General features: G+C 39.9%; 1 protein-coding gene across 2 annotated transcripts in view; it reads left to right on the top strand.

Annotated features, from left to right (window-relative positions):
* The window catches only part of dym (dymeclin), a 77,726-nt gene that overhangs the window by 17,440 nt on the left and 32,924 nt on the right, over window positions 1–27,362 (top strand). For both annotated transcript variants that reach the window (XM_034710226.1, XM_034710225.1), the window contains exons 9-14: window positions 7,711–7,896; window positions 8,027–8,205; window positions 9,694–9,819; window positions 9,926–10,039; window positions 10,157–10,251; window positions 16,534–16,633. In XM_034710226.1, coding sequence (XP_034566117.1) covers window positions 7,711–7,896; window positions 8,027–8,205; window positions 9,694–9,819; window positions 9,926–10,039; window positions 10,157–10,251; window positions 16,534–16,633 — 800 coding nt within the window. The remainder of the gene's footprint in view (window positions 1–7,710; window positions 7,897–8,026; window positions 8,206–9,693; window positions 9,820–9,925; window positions 10,040–10,156; window positions 10,252–16,533; window positions 16,634–27,362) is intronic.

Raw genomic sequence — 27,362 nt, 5'->3', positions numbered from 1 at the left:
TCCTACAAGCATTGTTATATTACAGACCCTTAAAGCTCTGATAAATGATTAAATTGTGGACCCAAACATTTCAAACAAATCTACTCAAACTGTAAGTCCACTTACTTTGGAATGGATTACGCTACAACAACTTTATCTCCATCACCAAATGTTTTTTAAAGTTAATATTTCTCATGTCTGTGGAATGTAAAATCACTCATGCCTGCACGCTCACAATCATAGACAAGCCGGATTTTCCCAGCACCCAACACTGCTCTTTGGCAAAGTAAAGCAGTGCTTGATTTCTGTCCCCGTCTAAATGTCTGGGGGGACAGGATGTCTCTTCTTCTCTTGCTTATGCACACACTGCTGTCTGAACTAGTGTCTGCAGGGGGGATTATCACCCAGACTCCAAACTCAGAACTTTTCAGTCACCCCTTCTCCCCTTTACCCCACTCTCTTCTTCTCTAATGGACCTTGTGTAGACCTGACTCTTTGTGATACTCTGTATTTTTCTCCATTCAGCTCTTTTTCTTCACTTCTCAACTTTGCATTTCTTTTATCATTCAGTGCGATTAAATGGCATTACTAGCATTAAAGTCTCAGGATCATCGATAAAAATGTAAAGCCAGATTTTTTTTTCCATTTTTTATTATTGCATTATTTGTATCTTACTTGTGTCTTCATCAGCTGAACTTTGGAAAACATGGAATGGAAAAAACACAACCATTTTTAGACATTATACACACTAATAATCTCCCAACACCTCTAAAAATTCTGAATTAGTCAAGGAGATAAATATCCAATATATGTTATTGAAGCAGAGTATGTTAATAAATACATAGATGACAAACATAATTACAAAATCGCATTTGAAAGCCATACTTCAATCAGTCAAGTATGTTGCCATTCATTAATAACTGTAAAATGAACAGTTACAAAGCATTAAAAATAACAATAGCAATGCAAACAATATCATATATTAGGATAGAGCCATCACAGTGTTTGTGTGTATGAACCAGTTTAAGTACAACTCTTTGCAAAACTTTTCTAATCTACCCTCTTCCCTCCTCCATTTCTTCTGTTCTATTCTACTCTTTTTTAAATGTACTCAACTCTGATCCTCTCCTCTCACATGTACTTTTTGTGAGTTCTCCTTGTAACTTATAACACTCTTTTTTTTTAACACACATTCATCTGCCAACAAGCAGACACACATAGACATAACTGTTGTTCACTTTACAGCCATACAGAATCGAACTTCAAATCTGCTACTCTATCTTTTATTATCATCATTATCTGAATAATTTGCTTAAAAAAATAAAATAATTCTTCCTGCGTGAAATGTTTTTGTTTGAAGGGTTTTGGGTTTGAGTAAAAGTGCTTTAAGGCCATATTTTGATTTGTGTGAGATTATCAGAAGAGTGTGTTTGTTTGTCTGTACAGCATGTTTCCCCATGTGCATTTTTGGATAATCATCACGAGTTTTGCATACTTGTGTGTCTGTGTGTGTGTTTGTGTATCTGCGTGCTTGGCCAAGGCATAGCTGCTGAAGACCATAATTCATTCACTGTTATGCAAGTAAATAAAGAAGTAGCACATTCTGTCTGTGTCTGTTCACCAGGCTCTCATATCTCTGTCTACAATGCAGCGAAACGATTTGTCCTCAGCTGTATAAGAAACTACTCAGCTCTATGCTCTGTTAAGTTCAACAGCAGTACGTTTTAAATACTTGGAGTGGAGATGTCTTTATTGTCTTAGGTGGTTTTATTTAAAGATATAAGGTAGATTTATGATTTAATCTTTCAATGTAGAGGTCATATTTCAGAATCAGCTTCATTGGCCAAGAATGTGCACACATACAAAGAATCTGGTTTACAAAGCTATACATGTGCAGACACGAATACTCTGTAAGGCAATAGTGCCATAATAAATAGTGCAAAGGATGATAAATAAATATAAAATGTCTATGTAACAGGACTCTTTATATATTTGATGCAGATGGCTAAAACAAACTGGAAAAGCAAACAGTATGTACACTTTCGTAGACTTATTCAAAGAGGTCCAATAACATTACGCTGTGACCTTAAATCTTTATGCTTTTTATCTTAACCATCATCACAAAGGAGCAGATGTTTGAAAGTACACACTCTATTTACACTATTTAGATACCAGTTTGTAAAAGTACAAAAAAAAAGACATTGATGTATGAAATTTAAAAGAAGCTCTCTGTACGTTATTTTTACAAGTTTTCCTCTCAAAGCTAACTGAACCTCAAGTAATTTTTGGAACTCTTTAAGATTTCAATCATTAAAGCTTCAAACAATTTAACAAACAGAATATAGTAAAAAAAAAAAATTTACATTACAAGCAAAGAAGTTTGATTGAACATATCTTGCTAGACTGAATCTGCTATAATATTGTCGCAATGTTAGCTAGTTACTCGATCCTCCTTTTTACTGCTGCAGACATTTAATTCACATTTTCCTCAGTCTCTTATCTTATTCATCCTTACATGTCTTGTGCATGTCTTCCTCCTTGTTGTCTGTCATGCGTGATGTGCGCTATTAAATGGACCAAAGAACTGTCTGTTCTTTGTGTTTTTGTCAGATCCATTACGGTTAAAATGGGTTCTGAAGTTGGTTCAGTCATGGTAGAAACCAATGACTCCTGCAAATGCTTACAGATTTGAATAACAAGCCTGTTCTGAAAATGTAAGGAGAGTAAATTAAAGATGTCTGTATTAAAAAGTTGAATGTAAAAAGCTGTCAGAAAAGTGAATAATCTAGTGAAGCACAGCTAACTGAACACTCTACTAAAGTTAAAGACATTACGACGTATACAAAAGTTCTGGAGCGACTCATTTCAGAGTCATTTGAATGGAAATTTAAATTCCCTCTAAGAGACTAGATTAGAGGTAGGAAAATGCTGGAGTATAATTTATTTTACACAGCCAAATAACTGTCATATTGATATGCTGATTGTGCCTAACACTAGCAGAGCTAGCACCACCAGCTTTCTGTCCTCCTTGCAGGTTAATGTCCACATGCCTGTGCTGGTTACACAATGCTTCAGTCACGTAGATATGCCAGTTTTACCAAACAGAGCCCACAAACAACTTTATCTCCATTTTCTGGCTCAAAACTCTGCTGTGCTATGAGATGCAATCTGTCATATATGAGCCTTATAGCAATATAGCAGAATCCATGCAGCATGTGGTTGCACTACAGCTTAGACACAACATTTTACTGACTTTTCAGGCCTACAAAAATAGAAATATCAATAATTTGGTTTAATTCTGATGCTGACTAGAAGGGGTGAAACGAAGACTAAACGTGCCCTTCTCAAACTGAATGAGTTTCTGAAAATAAGAAGCATGCAGGGTATGAAAGTAAAGCAATAATGTTGCCCCAATCAACAAGCTAATGTAAGAGGCTTCGTAAGAATCCTCACTGTAGCAGTTTTGTGTGTGTGAGTGTTGATACCAGTGATATGAATCTGGATTTGCTACAGGGTCATGGTCAGCTGATGTAAGATATCAGGGGCCAAATGTGGATTTTGAGATTTTTCAGCCGGCATCCAGAATTATTAAAAGATTCGGCAGATATTTGATTGTGTGGTGATATTTAAGTTTGAATGAAACATGTGCCAATATCACAGCCAAGTGTTAATGTGCTGTTCATTTTGTACTTACGATTTGGACTTCAAGACCAGCATGGCCTAAGATACTCATCTTCAGCTGCAGACACTTAAAGTTGTGTCTTTGAGGCTTTTAGTTGATAAATATTATGAGCACACCAGTAGAGCATTGCAGGTCATGCATAATGTTTTAGGTTTATTTCAAAGGTTGTTGTGGATACAGACGTGTACCAAAAGTAAGACTCTGTTGGTGCAATCTTGTTGCGTGTCTCACTGTACGATGCCTTGGCTGCTCTGAGTCCTGGAGCCCAGATTCTGATTTCATCGTGCCAGCCTCTCTGTGTCCGCGTGTGACCTTTCTCTTTTCCTCACTTTCCCCTTCCCTTTCCTCCTCTTCATGTCCTCCTCCTCCTCTTTTTCCACTGGGCGGCCGGCCAGAGCTGGAGCAGCCAGAGCAGTGTAGCATTATTGGGTTTATGTGGTGGGCAGGGAGACAGGCAGGGGGGAACCGAGCCAGACGGATAACAAACAGCACCCACTAAGGTAAAATAGAGTTCTGTAAGTGTGTGTGTGAGAGAGAAAGAGAGAGAGCGCAGGAAATGTGGCTGCCAGACCGGGCTCTCTGACACTGCTGGGCCAGTCACTGTGGTGCCAGTGATGAGATGAACAAGGCTCCGTCACAACTTGGCCCTCTCTCCAGATCTTGTTTTCCCTCACACACTCAGACTCACCCCTCTTACCAAACGGTTAAATGAACGAGGAGTATCATGTTTAGGAAGGGAGAGACGGACTGACCAGTTCAAATGATGTCATTTATCTCTTGGGGATTTCTTGTTGTTGTGGATGCAGTTTGTTGATGTCCTCTTTCTCAAGTATAAACAAAATCAGTCCCCTCCTCACTTGAATTGCATCCACTTTTGTACACAAAAAGTCACTCTGAATGTTGCTCTAGCTTTTTTACTAGCTTTTAGTGAAGTTTGAGGCAAACCAACATATAAACCAAGGATATTACTAAACTTTTAAACTGTCACAAGCTGCTGAAAACAAAGTCTTGGTCAAAACAAGGAGAGAAAAAAGCCCAGTTGTTTAAAACTCTGACTGGTTTTGTTCTTGTATGGTGATCTACAGGGTCAAGCTGTTCCTTTGTTTAATTTAGAAGGATATCAGTGTATAAAATATAATGTTCTCCACGAATGTCTCATTGGTTCCTTTGAATTTTGGCTCTCTAACCAAGTAAACAGATGGTGTCATAGTTGGATGAAACAGGATGACTTGGTGGCCCTCATGTTGAAGAGATGGAGTCCTGTTCTTCTCTTCCATCTGTGGCCACTAGATGGTGACAAATGCACTTTCCTTCTCTTCAAATTCAGTCACTTGATCAGTGTGGACTGGTTAGACACTCACACTGACCCTCACCAGTGCTCGTTTCGTGCACTCTGCGTGTCCAGACGTACAGGAGCCACAGACTCTTCTCTGTGTACCTTGGTGTTCGTGCTTCTCGTGCCTCTCGTGACGCCTGAAAGCGTCGGCCCTTCACCAGAAATTCAGCTCCCTCTCACCCCCCTTCAACAAGAAAAACGAACCACCACTCCAGTTGGTCAGCGGTGCCAGTTTCTCTTTGTTCTGTGGCGCCGTCTATGTTGTTTCAAATTTCAGGTGCTGCAAACCGCTGTGCGTGGTGGCTCCATTGTGCCCGTTTTGGCCTTGATTACATCAGTCTGACTGCACATACTCTTTTGCATTCATTCCCCTCATAAATCACTCACAAGGCTGAAGAGCTGCAGGTTGTAAGAATAATTAGCGCTTGACATACAGCACACAACCTAACTGCCCTTCATTACTGCAGCCTGTGCAGAATACCAATCTGTGACTCTGGTAATAAGACCTACAGTCCTCAGGCCTGTTTTGAAACTCTCCATGCTGAAAGGTAAATAACAGTCAGGACAGCTGAGTTTGAGAAAACAGACATGGAATATTTTTCTGTAATTAATAAAGCTGCAATTTTTAATGAATCAGGAGCATTATTGAGCATTATGAAGCGTTTTAGCCCATTGTTTAGCTGTGAGGCTGAAATTTTGCTGTCTATGTTCACTCCCACAGCTCTCAGGGCATCACTTCAGCCGCATCAGGCAGCTGTTTTTAGCCAAATATGTACAAAATACACACCAAACAGCAGACAAACTGTGTTACCGACTGGCTTAACACATAGACCAGATTTGGCAGAGTGGTTTATCTCTAAATTGGAAGGTTGGGGGATCCCAGATCCTGTTGTCTCCATGTTTTTGGAAAGGCTGTGTATGTGGCTTCCAGAGCTTTTGAAGCTAGCCTCAAGTGGACATTCAAATTTTAAGCACTGCTACATTGGCTTCATTTCTCAGGATGAGAGGTTGCTGCTTGGTTTAACATGTTGGAGGAATAGCGAGATAGTTGGTGTTGGAGTTGGAGTTGGAGTTGGTGGCGACTACCAAAAACTGGGTATAAAACTTAGAATAAATGGTCTTGCACTTTTAGCTTGGTATATTGATTAACAATTTCTGGAAAAAGTTTGTCATATCAGCTTACAAGGTGACACTGTTTCAGTGTTGGTGTCGTAACCATAGACTGTATAATTAATAGAAGTAGTATCCGTGACTTCACCCATCTGTTCTAAAGCGCTGTTTTGAAGCCAATCGTCGGTGGGGGCCATATTGGAAATGCTGAACTAAACCTAACTGCTGTTGAGCTAGTGTGAGGTAAAGAGGCGGGCTTTGAGCCTCCTAGCCAACAGCTACAGTGTTCCCGCCTGTCAGTCAAGTCAGTCATGTCCTTATTTGGGCAAAACTCGTAATCTTAATATCTTCTAAACTGTCGCGTTTTAAAAAAATAACCCTCCATACAGTTTATGTGGATAGAGAAATTAGCTATTCAGACCAAAGCTGTTTTTTGAACCAGGCTGTAAACATGTTCATTATTGCTGCCAAGATCGTCTTTTTTGAATTGGTGTGTATGTGGTTTCCGGTGTTTCTGTAGCCAGCCTCAAGCAGACGCTCAATGAACTACAGTTTATAACACTTTCGCATGGGCTTCATATTTTGTGTCTGGAGGTTGCCGCTTGGTCATAACCTGCGCCTCTGTCACCAATGGCCCAAAATAGCTGCGATTGCAGGTTTAAAATTCCAGAATTACTAACATTTATATGTGAATATGGAAGTATGCTTGTTGTTTAGAGGCAAGAGCAAGACATAGGAATTTCTTCTAAACTGTAAAATTCACTTTCCATCCAATTACTGTAAATTTTGGAATATAGGCGCACCAGCATTTTGGCGTCTGATGTTTTTGGGGGAAGTCTTTCAGATGGAAAAGTCCACAACCTGTAGTTTCTGAGCAGATGTATTGCTCTTCCTAGTATCGTCTTTTGATGTGGCGGTTACAATCTTGCTAGCTACCGGTACAGTAGTTGAGCTCAGCCTGTGGTAATTCTGATTTTTGTTAGGCATTTCCCACAACTTCCAATTGAGGAGTCTTTTCAATCAAACCAGCACTCCACAACCTGAATTTACTTCATATTAAACCACAGTTTTCTTAAGATGCATGATTATGACCTAACGGAGGAAATAAACTCTTAGAAAGTGGCGCCACAAGCCTGGTTAGCATTACTATGTATACCACCAAGCAAATAAAGCAACTATTTGCTTCTTGGCGTGCCATCTTCTGGGTAAAATACCACACAATAAAACATTTCTCTCTGCGTTTTATACTGGGATATTGCTCGGACAGGTATTTAGGCCAATTTTTTAGATGAAAAAAAGATATTAGAAAGTGTGCCTTGTACACCAAATAACAGTAATCAAACTGCATATTTCATCCCAATTGGCTACACCACTGGTTGAAATGTCACGAAACAATGTTGTACGTTGTGCCATAAACTATGGTAATTGAGCTTGTAGAATAAATGTGTAGAACTAATTTAAACTTCAATTTAATCGATAAAGGAACAGAAATAACTCAATAATCTCTTAAACACATTGAAATAATATACTCTCTATAAAAGTATACAAGTAAATGGGTGTGTGTATATGTAAAAATGTGTACTAAAAGTGTGTCTTTCTCCAGGTGGACTGTGGAGCGTCTTTACTTTGGGTGGCGCTGGCAGCAAAGCCGGGATAGACCAGGAACACAACCCGTTACCTTTGTCCAATCAGAGCCTTCTGTTACTGCTGGTCCTCGCCAATCTGACAGATGGACCTGACTGGCCCAACCCCTACCGCCAGGCTATCACTTGTTTTAGGAACACACAAGGTAGTATATGAGTTATTTTTGTATCTTTTTGTCTCTCCTGAGTTACTCCTGTCTTTGTGTGAATGAGGAGGGGAAGGAAGATATGAAATAAAAACACTAATCCTGCTAACTCTTTCCTCTGCTCATGTAGACACATCGTCACTTCCCGTGGAGCAGCCTCACACTTTCCAGATCAATTTCAACAGCCTGTACACAGCGCTGTGTGAGCAGCAGCGCTCCGACCAGGCAACACTACTACTGTACACTCTCCTTCACCAGAACGCCAACATGAGGACGTATATGCTCTCCAGGACAGACATGGACAATCTGGTGGGTAGGACAGCGCTGAAAAGAGAATGTGGGACACCAACGCATGCTTGTTTTATCATTCCAGTCTCCGTCTGACACTGATCATGTAGTTTTTTGACAAGAGAAAAAAAAAAAGCAAAGAATGGTGTTAAAAATGAATCAAAGCGTGATTGAGTAATCCCTAACAAAACACATTATGCAGTCCTTCCCTGCACACATGGGTTCAGCCATGAAATCCTTTCATCTCCAACCAATGCTACGGCTCAGTAATCAGCGAAGATGCATGCAGTGGCAGCTGGTGCTATTCTGTCCATGTGGGACGGTGCCAGTTATTCTGTATGGCAGAATGAATGTACCGAGGCATTTAGTGAATGAAAATCAGTCTGAAGCTCGGCAATGTCAGATGGTATCACATATGAGGATGGTAGACTGTCACAATGAGGCTCTTTAGCATAGTTGAAGAAGAAACATCACATTGGATAGGATTGAAAGTAAAAGTTGACGTCTTTTTTCATCAGTTCAGACTTTGTTCCAGGTTCAGAAAGAGACTTGAGTAATTATTATTATTATAGTTAATGTATTCTGAGCTAATTGCAAAAGTAAATGACAAAAAATTCATGAATAGGCAAACATGCAGGAAATTACTTCAATTTATGATAACAATTTCCAACTGCAGGTCAATTAAACCCGTTTACGTCTGCTAGCAGCATGACCTTTCTGTGTTATTCCCTATTTATAGCTGCTATAATAATCATCATTAGCAGATCTGGACTGAGCTTATTATGTAGGGGGGTACTAATGAGTCCAGCTACTATGTCTTTAGAGTAATAAAGTGCCACTGCACAACAGTGTAATGGACTATCACTGCAACTCTGCGTGTTCATTGCTCACCGTACTAGCTTCCACTCTGACAGTACAATTTCTGGAATTGAAGCAAACTGGGATTATAAGTCAGTCACGTTTTCTATCTGTTCTGCATACATTTGAATGCAAAATCCATTATTTATTTCATATAGTGTAGCAGCTTTGGTTGTTTCCTGTTTGCTCTTTTACTTAGTAATTAGTTTGCACACCAGCTGACTTAATGTAGTACAAGTTATATGATATTTCTGGAGCTTTGGATGGATTGAAAATCCCTGGACAGACACTAAAATCGTCCTTTTAAACGATACAGATAGTTTGCATCATCCATAAGTTTGGTTTGTACAGAAAAATCCATGGAGTGAGAAATAAATATGTAAAAAGTGATTTTAAAGCCTGCAACAGAGAGTAAGAAAAAAAGACAGTACTTTGCAAGACCTACTGTAAAACCCACACCCCTCTTTCACTATACTCCTGGGAGAGCAGACACCTCATCTCATGAATGCCACTTATTTTAGCTCCACACTAACACACACTGCAACAGTGCCAAGTCGACAAGAAATCTCATAACCAGAATTTAATGAATGCCTTTTCTGAGTTAACACCCCCACGCCCACATGCTGAGCTCTTCCTCACTCTTCCTCTCAGGTGTTGCCCATCCTCGAGATCCTCTATCACGTGGAGGACAGAAACTCTCATCACGTCTACATGGCCCTCATTATTCTGCTCATCCTCACAGAGGACGACGCCTTCAACCGCTCCATCCACGAAGTGGTGGGTAGAGACACGGTTTAATACACATTATGTCCCAGATATTGCCACTCATTCCTTCCGTTATTTCTTGGAGTTTAAAGGTGAATGACTCTGAATGCTATTTCAGGTGTTGAAAAACATCTCGTGGTACACAGAGAGGTCGTTGACAGAGATCTCACTTGGCAGTTTGCTCATCCTGGTGGTCATCCGCACCATCCAGTTTAACATGACTAGAACAAGAGTAAGTAAAACTCAGATTAAACACACAGTTTGTTCAAAAAACTAAGCATTTAGAAACACAATTACTGACATTTTTTACCCAGTCACTAATTTGTGATTGTTTTTGAATCCTCTCTAGGATAAATACCTCCACACCAACTGTCTGGCTGCACTTGCCAACATGTCGGCCCAGTTTCGTTGTCTCCACCAGTACGCTGCCCAGCGCATCATCAGGTGAGTACTCATATGAATGAACTGTGCTTACAGCTGTATAAACTTCAGAGCAAGTGTTGCAGAATAAGAGTTAGTGTATCATTCAGTCATTCATTCTCTATGAGACCTTTTCCAGTTTGCTTATTCTAGTCAATTTATTCTTTGGAGAAATATTAGAAGTACTTCCAAACAGAAGTTCAATTGTCAAATACTAGAACAAAAGTTTGTTTATTGAGTAGTTGCTCATTTGAAATTATATACAGTATGTTATGAACGGAATAATGCATAGTACACTATATATTATCCCACTGATAACACATCTATCAACTGAGGACTGATCAAGTTGACACAAATTTAGATTAAGAGATGATTTATTTATACACCAAAAAAAAAATGTCTCCCTCCCATTCCACAGTCAGCAACACTTCCATGGCAACAGATTCTTCTCAGCCTCCTTGCTGGATGAATTCATATGAAACGGAACAATTCAGTTCATGGTCAAGTTAAAACATGATCCTGCTTATTTGTTATAGATCACATTAAAGTGAACATTTCCATTGAAGGTGAGGTGAGATGAAGTGAACTGGAATTCCGTCTCAGAGCTTTGCAGTTGAAACACTTATTGAACATAAATGAGGCAAATGTTGCTGCTTTTTAACAGTTACTACTATCACTACCGCTCATAGTTCATGTTACTTTGTAGCGAACAGCAACTTAAAGGTGCATTCACCAGCTCTGCTGCCTTAACCTGGATTGCAGGACAGAATCGTGCAGCTTCTCAGGCTGCTCTAACATCTGTTTCGGGCAATAGTTATTATTTACCTCCTCTCAAGACCAGCCTTAGGCGATTTTGCCACAGTGTCAACAGGCAGAGTTGAAATTTGCCAAACTCCTTTGCACAGATTGATTTGATATGATGTGTGAGATCAGGTTATTCCTGGCATTGCTTTTGTTATGGCGAATTCATCACTGTTGTCGTGGGGTTTTGACCAATCAGAATCAAGTAACAACACAGCTGGGTAATTAGTAAGAAGGACAGGTAAAACGTTAAGATATCTTTGACTTGAAATATGATCTTGACCGAATTATTTGACAGAGTTTATGTTCAGAATTAGGAAGAGATGGTATTGATACAATCCTCTACAAGTAAATATACATTTCAATATCACAAAATCAAAATATTTATGGAGTTATTTAAACAAGAGCCCCCTTTAGTCATTACCACAGTAACAACTGTTTTCCCTTGGGTCCATAGAAAAGAAGTCAAAACTTTCGGGATCAAACAAAAGACAACACCAAAACAAAAGTAAAACCACAAGTCAAATAAAACAAAAGTTCTTTTGATTGAGGTCGGTAATCTGGAGAAAATACAGTGAGTATTTGTTAGTAGATAATATTACCAAAAAGGAAATCTGTTTTGCTAATTCAGTAAACTTTTATGGGGAAAAAAATGAAAATGAAATTATGCATGAACACAGAAACCAAACCTCTCCTTAAATCTGCCCTGCTCTTTGGTTTGCATTTTAACTTTTCCATTTCTGCTCTGCTCTAAAGACAGGCCTCAACAAAATCTCCATCTGTGTGAGGCAATGAGTACAACAGCAAAAGCAGACAGACAGAAATTGCCCAAACAAAAGGGTGGAAAGTCTAGCTCACTCACAAACACACTGATTCACTTCAGTGATTCATATTGAATCAGGAAAAAGTATTAATTGTGGCAGTCACATGACCCCGGCTGCTGCAGGGAGACTGAAACATTAGCAGAGTGTTGTCCTTGTGTAGGAACAAACATTATGTAAGATGAGGTAACTGGGGGAAACAGTTTAGCCTGCAAGAGACGGAAGACTTGAGAGGACATGGTCCAAACCACACACATGCACACACACACACACACACACACACACACACACACACACACACACACACACACACACACACACACACACACACACACACACACACACACACACACACACACACACACACAACAACAAATCATCCGTGCCTGTTTGTTAACTCCAGGCTCACAGGAAGGAATGTTTCCTTCCTCAGACACGTGCACACGTTCACGCGCACCCAAGGCTCCTCTTATCTTCCCGCCTGTCTCCCACTCCATATCTGTGACTCTCTGCTGTTTTGAGTCAGAGCGGAACACAGTCTGTGAGTGTGTACACGTCTGTCGGGCAGAGATGTAGAGCAACTGACTCCATGTCTGATGATAATGATAATGATGATGACTGTGACGGCCCGGCCCGGGCTGAACTGGCTGCCTGGCTAGCTGGCTGAGATGATGGGAATTTCCTGCCAGGAATTTCCAACTGTCTGCCAGGCAGAGCTGAACTGTGCTCCTTAATTGACTCTTGCAGAGAATCACAGTTGGTGTGTTTATTTACAGCCAGCAGTGGGTTTGGTTTTCCATCACCAGCACCCCACACATCTTTATTTATTATTTCCTCTTCATCCTCTCTTTCCATCAGTCATCTTTCTGCTATGTTGTTTCTATTTCTTTAGCTTCTATCCTCCATATCAACTGTCTCTTCTGCCACCACACATCCTCACATGTCCATCCATTCAATGAATATTGATTGATTTTTACTAGTATCATGTCAAAGTTTTAAATTATACTTTGAATATTTTTGAATATTGCGTTTTTTTCATAATTATCTTTAGAAAGAAACACCAAAAAAACTTGTAGGGTTGAATCAGATTAAAAGCACTGTAAGGAACTTTCATGTTGTGTTGCCTCTGGTGACCTCCCTGGATAGTATCGGCAGTATTATTCCAGGATAAAGACTGCATCTCCCATGAGCACCATCACCCTTCTTCGTAAAGAAGTGTCTTCTGCCAAACTTCACATTGGTTTTGGAAGTAAATAAATTGAGTAAAGATCTCTTGAATACTTTGTTCAAAACAACATTTTGCATGAAATGAGAGATTGTTATGTATTGATTTGTAGCTATAAAAAAAATTGTTAAAATGAAACAATGACAAAACTTTGTAAACTCTTATTTATTATTGTTAGTTAGCTAACACAACGTGACCAGACATATACCAGCTTATGTTACCTACCACAGCGCTGTAGAGTTTCTCTATCTAAAACAACACTTCAAAAGAAAATGTACATCTTGCTAATCCTGCTCCAGGATCAGCCCTGAGTACAAAACATTACATCTTGTTGCTTATAATCTAATGTTGCCATGTGGGTCATGAAAAGGCATCTTAAGAGTGAGACTATCTATTGGTGTTCTTTAATTCTCACAGATCATGTTTCCATGAGGATAACTCATTCTTTTTTCATTAAAATTCATGTTAAAACTTTTTTTTAATATACGTTTGAAATCCCTAAATATAAATACAATGTTTTACATGACATGGATTTTTGTTTATTTTATTTCAAATTTTAACTTTTTTTATTTTTATGAAGTGATGTTGATAAATTAAGACAACTCCTCTTCTGTCACATGCTGCCCAGATTTTTATGCTGCATTTAGCTGGTTTGAAATGCACATATTGCCTAAAATAGACTTTAAAAAGTTCAATTTGACCCTCAACATAACAGGAGGGTTAACAAGTGTAGTACCAAAAATCAGCTGTTGTCCCTGCAAATGTGCATTTTCTTTTTGCACTTTTCTACATTTTATTCAAAACATATTCATGATTAACATTTTTTGTAATGATTTTTTTTCCTATACAGTTTGGAAGATGTTAGCTTAAAGGCCCTGTGAGGAGTTTTGAACTGGCTGAGAAACAGACTGAAAATGATACTGATGCCTCTTTATGACCTTCAATAGCAAACAAGTTCATCAGCAGCAACACTGACACCTTCTCTGTTGTCATTTTTAATGCCTGAAACCACCCTGAGGGGGTAGGTTTCAGACCAGATGATGGACATTTCGCTTCAGGAACAGCCTTTATTCGACTATTTTCTAACTAATCACATTGCCTGGTAAAGTTGATTGTTAAAAGACTACAGAATGAGGTTTTTGTTGAAAACACTACTTTTGCATGTTTAGGACAAGAGATAAGAGGTATCACAAGGGGCGCCAGAATCGATACAAAACAAAAGTTCCTCACAGCAGCTTTAATAAGATAGACAATATAGGCTAGGCTTCAATAAGCATTTTGCATCTGCCTATGTCTTTCAGTCATCACTTAATACATGCTTTGTTGAAAGTGTCTGTACTTTGAAAAGTGTTGTATTATGTATGATGACTGAATAAATACTACAACTACTACTACTACTATATAGAGCTTAGCTGTTAAATGTTGCATCACATGTTCAGAGGCTGTAATCCTCTGCAGAGCTTCTATTCCAGCCTGCGGCCCCTTGCTGCCTGTCATTCCCTACTACTATGTCCTCTCAATAAAGGCATACAAGCCCCATAAAACTACCTTTTAAAAATAGAATATTATTAATAAAGAAATGCTAAAAAGTGCATTAAAAGTACATAAAAAAAACACGAGCACGGGTAACATTTTTGGCCGGCAGCATCAAAGAAGTGGCATCATATATCGGCATAGCTATACTTGCTGGCTCTATGCCAAGAAAGAAGATTGATGCTCTTATCAACTTTTTATTTGCCAGACTTTCTAAAATATGCTTAAAAAGTTGAGCTTTATTTTGATGGAAAGATGGTTAGCTCATGCCAACCTTTAAATAATGGTTTAAATGACATACCAACAAGCATACGAATCTCTTAGTAGAGAAAAACATCATAAAACCATGCTCTGTGTGTGTCCAGGTACATACAGAGCACCTTCACATGTTCACTGTGTCGGGGCGGACCACGTCTGTCATTACTTCAGCCTGATGCCTGATTTTGTGATTAGGACAGCAGCATGGAAATCCTAACGTGTCTCTGTTTCCTCGGCTGTGTCCATCACTGCCTTGACAAAAGTGAATGAAGTGACAGAACACACTGCTTTCTTGTTAACAAACGTCCCAGGTGGAACTCTACAGGTGGTCTCCACACAAAAAGAGAAGCTGGTTCAACAGGTCCCATTAAGTCGTCATGTCTAATAGCACCTTTGACATGAGGTCTGTAGATAACAAGAGGACCTCCTCATGGCTGCTCAGATCACTCTATTGGGCCTATTAGCTGGGATCACCAATGCTGAGAGACTGCGTGCGTATGTGTGTGTGTGTGTGTGTGCGTGTGTGTGTGTGTTTTGTAGCGCTGACAGATGGACAGGTGTAGCTCTAAGGGGCTTATCTGAGCTCTGTTTGTGCTTCTGACTTTCTCTAGCTCCTTTCTGTCATTGAAGCTAATTACTTCTGCTAATTTTTTTGCCTTGATTGAAACATGCATTAAACATTCATCACCCTTGGGGGGCCAAAAGACAATTAAAACGTTGTAATTAGAAAAGAAGGTCACTAAAAATCATAATAATAAACACAGCAATGATATGAAAGGAGACAATATAAAAATGATATAAAGAGGAGCTGGTATTAGACGAGATAAAAGAAAAGAAGGGCTCAATATGAAAAAAAAAGCAATATGGAAAAGCTTCAATTTGACTTATTTTAACATTCTTTAAGATTCAAAAGCAGTCCAAAAATGAAACGAGATTTTTTTTTTAAACCGTTTTTTCTTCAGGTCTGCTGCATGAGTGCACATGCTAAGAGAATCAGTTCACTGTGACGTCAACCCGGTGCTGTATATGGTGCATGTGTGTATATGTGTATGTGTATCGACTCGCCCTATAGCTACTCAAGGTCACCCAAGCATACTCTAGGACTCTTGATGTATGTCTGCGGCCAGCCATCGCATCCAATCATGCAATCCCAGCCAGACAACTGTACACACACAAACACACAAACCCACATACGAACACACACACATACATCCCCAGACAATATATACATTGAGAAGCCAATAGTTGAAGTAGGAGTAATAAAAGCGCGTTGTAAAAAAGGAGTTGTGATTCTAAATTGATGGTTGATTAAGAATATGTTTAATATTTTGATGGGTCATTTCCAAAACTTTCTCCAGCCAATTTCCTTATTATTTTGTTATCCTTAGACTAACTATAATTAACTATTTGAAAGGCCTCATTTATAAAGCAAAACAAGCTGGTCCTGTTTAATAATCTGTCTTTTAAAAAAGGGTTCTTTCTTCATTAAAGCTGAGTACATTTCCCCTTTTGGAATATTTACCGCATATTCATTTATGGCCAATGTGTTCAGTGTGACAGCTGTGCATTTGGGTTCTTTGGTCTTTACAAAAATGTATCACTCATCTGTCACTGCTGCTCTAATTTCTTCCCCCTCTCTCTCTCTCTCTCTCTGTGTTTCTCCTGCAGTTTATTTGCTTTGCTTTCCAAAAAGCACAACAAGGTTTTGGAGCAGGCAACACAGTCTCTGAGAGGCCGACAAGGAGACAACACAGCTTTGCCCGACTATGTGAGTAACGTACTCTCTCTCTCTATCTCCCTCCCTCCCTCCCTCCCTCCCTCCCTCCCTCCCTCCCTCCCTCCCTCCCTCTCTTTCTCTGTCTGTCTGTCTGTCTGTCTGTCTGTCTGTCTGTCTGTCTGTCTGTCTGTCTGTCTGTCTGTCTGTCTGTCTTTCTGTCTGCGCTCCATTTTTTATTATAAAAAGTAGATGTATTTGCCAAATTATGGCTTCTTGGATGGAGCACAGACGTTTAGTAGTGAGGCATTTGTGCCAGTTTCGTTAGTGTGAATTTTCACAAGGTCTTTCATTGATGTATGGCTTTCAAATGTTTCACGCTTACATGAAAGAACGCTTTGGATAAGAAGCATTCATAATGGAATTTGCATTCAAGCTAGCAAACATAACAGTGCTTTGAATTTTATAGAGTAAATCAGGGATTCAATGCTGATATCTATACGGTATTCTGGATATACGGAAGAGGTGACAAAAGTGAGTCATGAGTGAAAATCAAAGAAAGTGATTTGGAAGCCATTAAGTGATTATGATTTCCCTGCTAACGTACACGTTCAGCTTGAGCTCAACCTGTAGTTTAGAATTGTCAGCATTGAGCTGTGTTGCAGGCTGTTTGCACTTCAAAGTATGATTTTTCGTTAGCTGCACAAGAGTATTATCTTGTGCACGCAAGATTAGAATGATCACCTTTTTTAGGATCTCTGTTTTTATCATCTACAGTTACTTCAGGAAATGCATTATGTCATGTGCTTCCACACTTATGTTTGTCTGCAAAAGCTGCACATTTTGCTCCTGGCACGGGGCACTAACTTGGCCTAGTGGTTAAAGTTGTGCACCCCTGGTCATCAATGGTTTAAGCGTGCCACCTATACTGAAGCTACAGTCTCTTCCTGTCTCTCTTCAGCTGTCCTATCCATAAAGGTGAAGATTCCCAAAAAATATAACTAAACAAAAAAGGGCGGGGGGGCTAGCGGTCTAAGCGCCCCAAGTATAGAGGCCATAGTCCTCGACGCAGAAGTTCCCGGCTCGACTCCCGGCCGGTCGACCACTTGCTGCATGTCTTCCCCCACTCTCTGCTCCCCACATTTCCTGTCTCTCTTCAGCTTTCCTGTCCATTAAAGGTGAAAAAGCCCAAAATATAACTTTAAAAAAAAGGTGTGTGCCCCATGTATGGAGGCTAAATAGTCCTCACAACTTGGGTTCGATTCCGCCTGCAGCCCTTTGCCCAAGTTTCCTTCCTATCCTTTAAATAAAGCCAAAAAAAAAGCCCACAAAATCAGTAATTAGTTGCACAGTTTGATTTTGTCTCTACATATCCTGTCACTTAGACAGCATCAAATTTAAGGCCTGTTGCTGCAGGCCCTCTGAAGAGTCACAGCCTGCCTCTGTCCCTTTGTCTTCTTCTCATTACTTTTCCAGCCCACGTCCCACACATTTAATTTGTTCTGAAATGGAGTCTCCACTTGTAGAATAATATTTGACGAAAGTATCGAGCGTTTTAGAAAATTGAATGCTTGAATCTCATTCACAGCGTCACCAAAGTAATATTGAAACTTCTCTGAATCATCACTGTTAATCTGAAATTGAAATCTTAAAAGCATCGCAGCAGTGAGCAACTAGCAGAGCCTAATTCAATAAACTCATCAGGATGTTTTCCAAGTCAAGTATGTATCGATCTTGATAGTTGCCACGTCTGACCAATAGCTGAACTCTGTTGACTATTGATGATGAATAATTGTCTCTATTTGTATTTATACACCTTCGCCTTCAGCTCTGTCTGTAAACATCTCAGTCTGGCTGTCTCATTAGATTTGCATGGTTCCAAATAAGTGTAACATGCAAATGTATGTGTGTGTGTGTGTGTGTGTGTGTGTGTGTGTGTGTGTGTGTGTGTGTGTGTGTGTGTGTGTGTGTGTGTGTGTGTGTGTGTGTGTGTGTGTGTGTGTGTGTGTGTGTCTGTGTCTGTGTCTGTGTCCGTGTGTCTGTGTGTCTGTGCTTGGGGGTTGGCGATATATTAGGGGGTCCCCATAGATGCCCTAAGGTGTTATGGAAACGTGAGTGTACTGGAGTGCTCCTTCAACCGTGTAGTGACTGTCTGATGAGACATCTACGCACACAAACAAAGACACACACCCACATAAACATTGAAAATGAAATTATCCATCTATGTTTTGATGCTTCCTCCCTCTGGGGCTTGTTTTAATGCTGTGTTTTATTTACAAACATGCATAAGCACACACTATATATGTCTGAAAATGGAAGAAAAGAAACATTAATAGAGATTACTTTGATATGAGTTAATCTCCTGTGTTGCAGATATGAGTCCTGCCAGCAGTTATGTATGGAGAATACACTCTGAATGTATATGGCAGTCATGACAACATTAATATGATAATTACACGCATAAACTATAAAGGCCACAATGTTACGTCTACTACACAATAATACCCCCGCCTTTGAGATTCAGTTTCTTACTCAAGGGCACAAAGAAGATTTCCAATGAGATTATTTCATGGGAATTTTACAGCCAGAAATGTTTCCTGGAAAACAGTCTGACATCCAGTCTGGGTCATAAACCCCAAAGACAGGGCTGGTCAGCTTTTTTGAGATACTGCTGTTATCTCTGAGCTTAGACTATACTAACTCAATGTGACATTGGTTCCCATGTCTAAAAGTGTTCTTGTAACTCAGTCTCGCAGCTAGAGGTCGGCTAACATCCTTTGATTAAAAGGAACATGTTGTATTGTTTACATTCTGAACGTGCACACATACGGATACAAATTCAGCTTAATTTTGTCTTGCTTTCATGTTGAATGCACCGCCATGTGTGAGATTTTGAATCATCTGGATGAGTTATTTTTTCAAGCAGATACAATTCTGCTTCAATTCTTACTGCTCATCGTTTCTTTTCAGTGATTATGAACATATGGCTGGTCGCTGCTAATGCCATTCTAACGTCACCTGCTGTGATGACATAATACTGAGTGAAACATTTCAAAATGTGAGTTGTGTTATCTGGGTGTGTATAAAATCATGCTCGTTAAAAGATCAGATACATAGAGACAGGTAAAGAGAGACGGGAGAAAGCGGGGCAGGACACGCTACTGTGTGTATAAAGAACTGAAGGCTAGGTGGATGGGAGTGGTGACATTTGGTGGGACAACAGAACTGAAAGAGAGCAGGTTTAGCAAATTGAAGTCATTTTTATAACACATGCTTAATGAAGTTGGAGAACAACCCAATCTATAAATAAAACCACATAATAGAACTAAGGGATGACATAATGTTGGGCTGAGATGTCTTGGATCTGTTGGCTAGATTAGTATGTGCTCCTTGTAATGAATTGTAACGTGATGCACATTTTTTGAATAAGTCATTTATAAGGGAGCAATGCAAAACTAAACACATTACCCATAGCCTCAGCTCTTCTTTGTTTTGCGTGTGAATAAGCCGACATTAGCATGCCAACATGCTACATTAACAAAGTTTGTAAAGTGCCTGAAAACTATTTTTAAAAAGTATGAAATGTTAAAAAAATATATGGTTGAAGCAGCAACCCTATCATTGTGTAGACTAAAGTTTTTGATTTGGCAGTCTGAGTATTTTAGTCCCTGAGGGGATCATTTTTCTGAACAGATAGGTAAATGCCCCAAATTATGATCAATAACTCACCCTTCCCTCAAGCACCTTTCTTACTTTATCATATATTTTAATATAAATGAGACCACAATTTCAAATATGAACATCATACTGTTATGAAGAAGGGGGAAACTTAGACTTAAGAAGGTCAACTCATTTGGAAAATAGTAATTATTTTATTCCCCCTTTCACATAAGCTACTGACATTCTCTACATAGTTTTTTGGACTATGCAGTTGGGTAGCGCTAGTGGGCGGCTTGGTAGCACATGCAGTTGGAGAAGGGGAAGTTGTTTAGTCGTTTTCCGCATTGGTGACAATTTTAGTGTTTTTATCTGTTTGATTTCTGCGATACAAACACAACAGTTGAAAAAATATACTGACAATCGAGGCTAGCAGAGACTTCTGATGTTTTATCTAGCAGATAGGAGTCTGCTCATCCAGATAATGTCCGACATTTTTAGGAAATTTTAATGTGTGAATGAAGCTTCGTAGAGGTTTTTATATTTAGAATTATCTTTACAATCGTGGAGGTCACCTCCTGCTGGCAAACTGGAAAAAGAAATAGTTAAAGGCTCTTATTCATCAAATTTTACCATATTTTTTTGCGGTAGTTTTGTTACTCAGTGGTGCCCAAAGTGGGTGACAAGACCCTCCTGGAGTTGCTAGATGCCTTCCAAAAATTTTTAGATTTTTTTAAATTGCATATCTGAAACATTATTTTGAAAATATATACAGAATCGTAAATACATTTGCTATAAAACCATGCAAATAAAAAATAAAAAAAGACATTTACTTCTTTTCTTTGTTGCCACAGGAACTGAGGAAATGATTCTGCTTCTATCATTTTTTAAATTACAATAAAATATCTATGTTTTTGGATTGGCCTATTTGTGTTTGCATCATAGACGTAGTGTTCGTTACGTCACCCATCTTTCTGAAGCGCTGTTTTGAGGCCAATAGGCGGCAGCAGCCATATTGCTGCTGTCGAGTGAGTGTGACGTAAAGAGGCAGAGTTTTAGCCTCCTAGCCAACAGCTACAGTGTTCCCGCCTGTCAATCTAGTCAGCTGTGCCTCTTATTGGAAGCCTCGTAATCTCAATATCTTTGAAACCACTGCGTTATGAAAAAATTCGGCCCCTGTACAGTGTGTGCCGATCAAGAAATGAGCTATCTAGACTACACTCATCTTTTGTACCAGGCTGTAAACATGTTTATTTCGTCTGTAAAGATCGTCTTTTTCGCATTCATGTGTATGTGACTTTTGGCACTTCCGGAGCCAGGCTCAAGCGGATCCTCGATGAACTGCAGCTTTTAACCCTTCCGCATTGGACTCATATTTTAAGACCAGAGGTTGCCGCTTGGTTTGCATGTGGCTATGAGCAACATTTAACCACCTGAGGACGACGAGGGTCTCCTGTCTCTGGCAGTTATTTTGGGGATATCCGACTAAAAAGTATTTTTATTCGGACTCATCTTAAAGAAAATATCTGGCTCATTTAAGATTAGAAATGATATCATGATTAAAAATAAACAGTTAATCTCATGTTTGATACAAGAGCAGATCATATAAGAGGATTCATGAACTGCAGTTATTGGTTGTAAATGTCATCAACATGCAGAGCATCAGCTAACCAGCTATTTATATCTGCCATTTGGCATCCCAGTCATTTTTAAACTGATAATTTACATTAAACCACATGCATAGATTTTTTTATCAGGTCCAATATAATGACTTCACATAAAGGCTAAAGTCATTTTTAAGCATTAGAGAATGATCTTCGACTTTAATCATGCCGACTCTTTATTCCCCTCCATCTCTAGCTGTTCTTCCTCCTGCACTGGACGTGTAATTGAAAACAGCCTGCTCTGGTTTTATTCACAAACCCTCATCTTAACTTTGGAAGGAGGGAGGTTTAGGGATCTATAGGGAGAGAAGAAGAGGAGTAAAACATGAGGAGAAAAGAGGAACAATAGAAAAGGAGCAACAAGCAGGAAAAGAGGAGAGAAAGGGGGGTTTGGAGAGAGAGAGAGTGGGTGTGTGATGGGCATCTGGAACCAATGTAATTTGGCTTTGGAGTCTGGCTCTGGAGAGAGCTAATGTTTGTTTTATGTGGGATTGTCCTGGACATGTAATTGCTCTCTTTACAAGGGAGAAACCGAGAGGAGGATATGAAAAAAAGTCGTCAAATGCTTTAAGCTGTGTTTTAAAGCTGGCTGCTTTCTGCTTATGTGTAAATGTCTCCCTCCTTTTTTCCTCCTTCCCCCTCCCTTTGTCCCTCTTTATGTCTACCTCTTGGTCTCTGTCTTTTTCTCATGTATACATACACACACACAGCGCACACCCCCATCCTTGTATGTGTTTGTGCTGCTGTGTCTGGTTAGTGTCAGGGAAGAAAGAGTGAAGGGTTGGGGCCCCTTGAGCCCCCGGGGGACACACCAGAGGCTCCCAGTCCAAGCAGGGCAGCTCTCAGAGGGCTGCTCTCTGCAGCCTCTGCACCTTTGATTGCAGATGTTTTTTCTTGCCCTTTGAGACATATGCAGTGACATTCAGTATGCGCGCACACACACAAACAGAAAAAGGAGGGAGTATGTGCCGTGTTGTGTTGTGTTGCCTTGCGTTGCATTCGTGCATTGTGTGTCACTGTTTATGCTCCCAGCCAGTGGTAGTGGTAATGTTACTTCTGTGACTCTTAGTCTGTTTACTGTTGCACATTTCTGGGAAGAGACTGCCAACACACACACACACACACACACACACACACACACACACACACACACACACACACACACACACACACACACACAACCAGAAGCATGTTGGACCACCCTGTCTATGTGTTTATGTGCACTGGTTGAGTCACAATCTGTGATCTCTTTTTAATAGCCGGAGTAGACACATGCATTAGCTCTGTAGCACCATTCCTCTTGTTTAGGGAAACAGCAGAGCCCAAGGATGTATCAACAGATAATAAACATTATGCCTTCTGTTTATCATCAGGCCTTCCAGGAATTTACCACTTTCCTATGAGGCTACCAAGTCGTTTTGTAAATTCCATAGTTTTCCATCGATGCCACAATAGTTCGCAGATGACAAGAGACTGTCTTAAAAATGCAGTCTCTGAGGTATATATGGGTGAGCAGCACATAATTTTTTCATGTTTTGGGTGTCCTTTTTAATTCATATTGACCACTAAAACATTCTCTGTTGACAGGTTAATGCAGTCTTCAAGGTCTCATGTAGAGCTAGACTTAGAACTGTCTAGGTGTAAAATGTGTGTTTCTCTGTCATTATTTAAATAAAAAAAACAGCTAGGTTAATGGCGCCCAAAAAGTCACAAATTTTAACACTGTTCCTATTATCACTACCACTCACCAGCTTGCTGTTGATGCAAACACAAATAGACCAATCCAAAAACATAGATATTTTATTGTAATTTCAAAAATGATAGAAGCAGAATCATTTCCTCAGTTCCTGTGGCAACAAAGAAAAGAAGTAAATGTCTGAAGTTTTTCATTTGCATGGTTTTATAGCAAATGTATTTTTTCGATTCTGTATATATTTTCAAAATAATGTTTCAGATATGCAATTTAAAAAAAATGATATTTTTTGGGTGATGTCACGGATATTACGTCCATATTTTATACAACAAGCTTTAAAATGTATAGGCACTAAACAATTAAAATGTAGTGGAACTTTTTCTGTGGATTGATTTTATGTGACGTGTGATCTGGTTGCCTCTGGCATTGCTCTTGTTCATTAGAGTTAATAACTGTTGTCAAGGGGTGTTGACCAATCACAATCAAGTAAGAAAATTGGCTATTATATAACAGCCCTCTCATTATACATAATCCCTTACATAAAGCAGCCTCCACTAACACATGCACTGAAATAAGTTATAGTTATATAAATGTATGTAGTGCATACCTCTCCATTATAAAGTGTCATAAACAATCTTTTTATGTTTACATGATGTTGGTCCTGTTCAGAAATGTCCCTGGATTTCTATTTCTGCATATAATGTATAGTATTCCTTCTCGTCTGGTTTTTTTTTTTCGACTTTCCATCCTCTTTTGATCTTTTTGCCCTCTGCATATTTTATATTTAATGACTATGTCTATTTTCAGTGTAGCCTTCATGCAGCACAGTCATATATGGGAATCTTATACATTTTCCTCTTATACTTCTCAGTCTGAGAGACAGTTAAATATGACAGTTTCATCACCTAGCCTTACACAGACATGTCCATTCCATGTAATTCCACGGTGCTGATGGAGACTCTGACACAACATCATGTGAAAGCGCAGACATCAATGTCTCTCCCCATACATGGAGTGCCTGAGAGAAGGGATTGATTGATTGAAGTGTGAATGTTACATTATCCTGTCACATTTCTTATAGCCTTCAGATGTAGAACCAATCTGCTTCTCAAGACTGATGTCCATTATCATTCCGCTTTCTCTGAAAGCTGAGGTTACAGTGCGCACACACAGAGCTACCTGCAATTTCATGTGAAAACACCCAGAAGTGAAAAATAGGGAGAGAAATGAGGAAGGTAAAGGTTGCCCCTATATTTAAGTTTCTTCTGTTTCATACCATTTAAAACCATGTAGCAGCTTGAGCCTGGCTTACACGCCAAAACTATGGACATAGTCTCTGTGATATCGCCCACTGGTTACTCAAGAGGCATCATGAAGCCCAAAGATAGCGGTCGTCAGATTGGAAATGATGACACAAGCTAACTTTTGATCAGTCTATAACATAGACTGTATAAATAATTGACGTAGTATCCGTGACGTCACCCATCTGTTCCTGAGCGCTATTTTAAGGCCAATCGGTGGCGGCAGCCATATTGGAAATGCGGAACTCAATCAGGCATAGTTAGACGTAAAGAGGCGGAGCTTGAGCCTCCTAGCCAACAGCTATGTGTTCCCGTCCGGGAGTCAAGTCAGTCATGTCCTTATTTAGGCAAAAACTCGTAATCTTAATATCTTCTGAACCATTGCGTTAGAAAAAAATTCACCGCCGTACAGTGTGTGCTGATAGAGAAATTAGCTACGTAGAGCCAAGCTGTTTTTTGAACCAGGCTGTAAACATGTTTATCAATGCTGCAAAGATCGTCTTTTTTGAATTGGTGTGTATGTGGTTTCCGGTGTTTCTGCAGCCAGCCTCAAGCAGATTCTTTATGAATTGCAGTTTATAACACTTCTGCATGGGCTTCATAGTTTGAGACCGGAGGTTGCTGCTTGGTCTATAAACAGGTGAGGAGGTAAAGCTCAAGCCTCTTGGCAAAAGTTGCAACATGCCACCTGTCAGTCAAGGAAATACGCCTTTATTTATGCAAATGTATGCACAACTGTAAGCCTTAAATTAATCATGAGGATGAGTTAAAACAAATTCAACCCACTGGAACATGTGAACGAATTAGGAAAAGAGCTACAGAGAGGAAAAGCGTTTTTGAACCAGGATGTAAAAAACATGTTTATTTCTGCTGTCAAAATTGGCATTTTAACATGGGTGTTAATGGCGCTACCTGTTCTTTTGCATCCAGCCCCCAGTGGACATTCGAGAAACTGCAGTTTTTTGCACTTCCACACCTTATTCATTTTTCAACAGCAGAGGTTAATGCTTGGTCCTGACTTTTTCTCAGTGTCAACAAAGACTCTTTTCAGATACAGACAGAGTTTTCCTCTCATCCTGTAAAAGTTTTTGCTAGTCAAATACCTGGAAGTACAAATACCCAACAGAATATTATGTAAGCTGTCAAGATGAAAGATATAATGATTGCAGCAGTGTTAGCTTACCTGAGTCTTAAAATGCTTCCTCGCTATTCTGCTGTTCAGGGTTTTGGTGTCTTACAGGCAAATCCAAGGATCAAACTCAGCTGTCTGAATCATCCTCCCTTTTCACACTCGTGCCTGTAGCATCACATCCCCATCAACACAGCTTCTTGTATTTTTCAAACAAAGGATTTAATTTCTTTATGCAGGAAAGACTTTGTTAAAGCTGTGCTTTATACCAACTCTTAATGAACAAAACGCAAGGTTTAAATATTTAGGTTTTCAGTGGTCTTCCTAAAAGAGCAGTAAAAGCCTTAAAGAGTTAAGGCTTTACAGATCCTAACCCCTTCTCAGACTGATGCCACTCTTCATGTAGCTCATTATGTCAAGTCTGTCCCCTTGTGTGCCACTCATTACGGCAGTATCCTGCTGAGAGCTGACTTACTCCCTGACTCCTTTGTAGTCTCTTATCTTCTATACTTTTCCTCACCTGTGTGGGGAAAACGATGCTAGGTGTGGTCTTTTTTTACTTGTTAGCCTGAACTTCTGTCAGCCTCTCATCATCTCTCCTCACTCTGTCTCTGTCTGTGCTCATTCTCGGGCAGCAGGAGAGCCACCCCTGCAGGCAGCAGGTGTTCTGGGGTCTTAATGATTGTCTGCTTCCAAATGGTAATTAGGGCAGCCCCGCTGTGCCCTGGTCTTTTCCTCATCGAGGCGCACTGCACAACAGAGCAAAGCCAGCAGCAGATCAATTAGCACTGCCCACCTTTTCTGGCAGAACCCCATTGCAGCCGTTGGCATCATCTTTTTTTTTATAAATCCATCACTGACGTCATCATCTGCATCACCGCTTCTTACCCCCCCGAGCCCCCCTGCCAAGTCTCGGAGAAGTAGGGTGCTTGTTTACACTCATAATAAAGTGTCTGTCTGGGAATACGCTGGACTTCCCCTCCACACAGACAGTGATGCAGCAACACAGTCTTTCCTAAACACATCCGAGACGCAGACTGCATTGTTGGTTTTGCACTTCACTGTCTTGTGCTTCGCTCTGTAAATGTGTGTGCGCAACAAAGGGTGTTTTGTGGTGCTATGGGGTAATAAGAGGCTGACCTGGGCACAATGCTCTACAAAATGGTGTGATTATGACATGGCCGTGGGACCATAATGCAGGCCAGACAATGACCTATTTAAAAAACTCCCAAAAGAGCAGGCAGGCTGCTGCTACTCAGCCGGTCTGACCCTCTCTGTCTGCCCACGTGGCTCTAATGCTTTTCCTACCAGCTATATCTTTTATTCAGACTTTGATTCT

Source organism: Notolabrus celidotus, chromosome 19 (genome assembly GCF_009762535.1).
Source record: "Notolabrus celidotus isolate fNotCel1 chromosome 19, fNotCel1.pri, whole genome shotgun sequence".
NCBI classification, from domain to species: Eukaryota; Metazoa; Chordata; class Actinopteri; order Labriformes; family Labridae; genus Notolabrus; species Notolabrus celidotus.
Note: the sequence above shows the minus strand (reverse complement) of the source record. Positions and strands in the feature narration are given on the sequence as shown.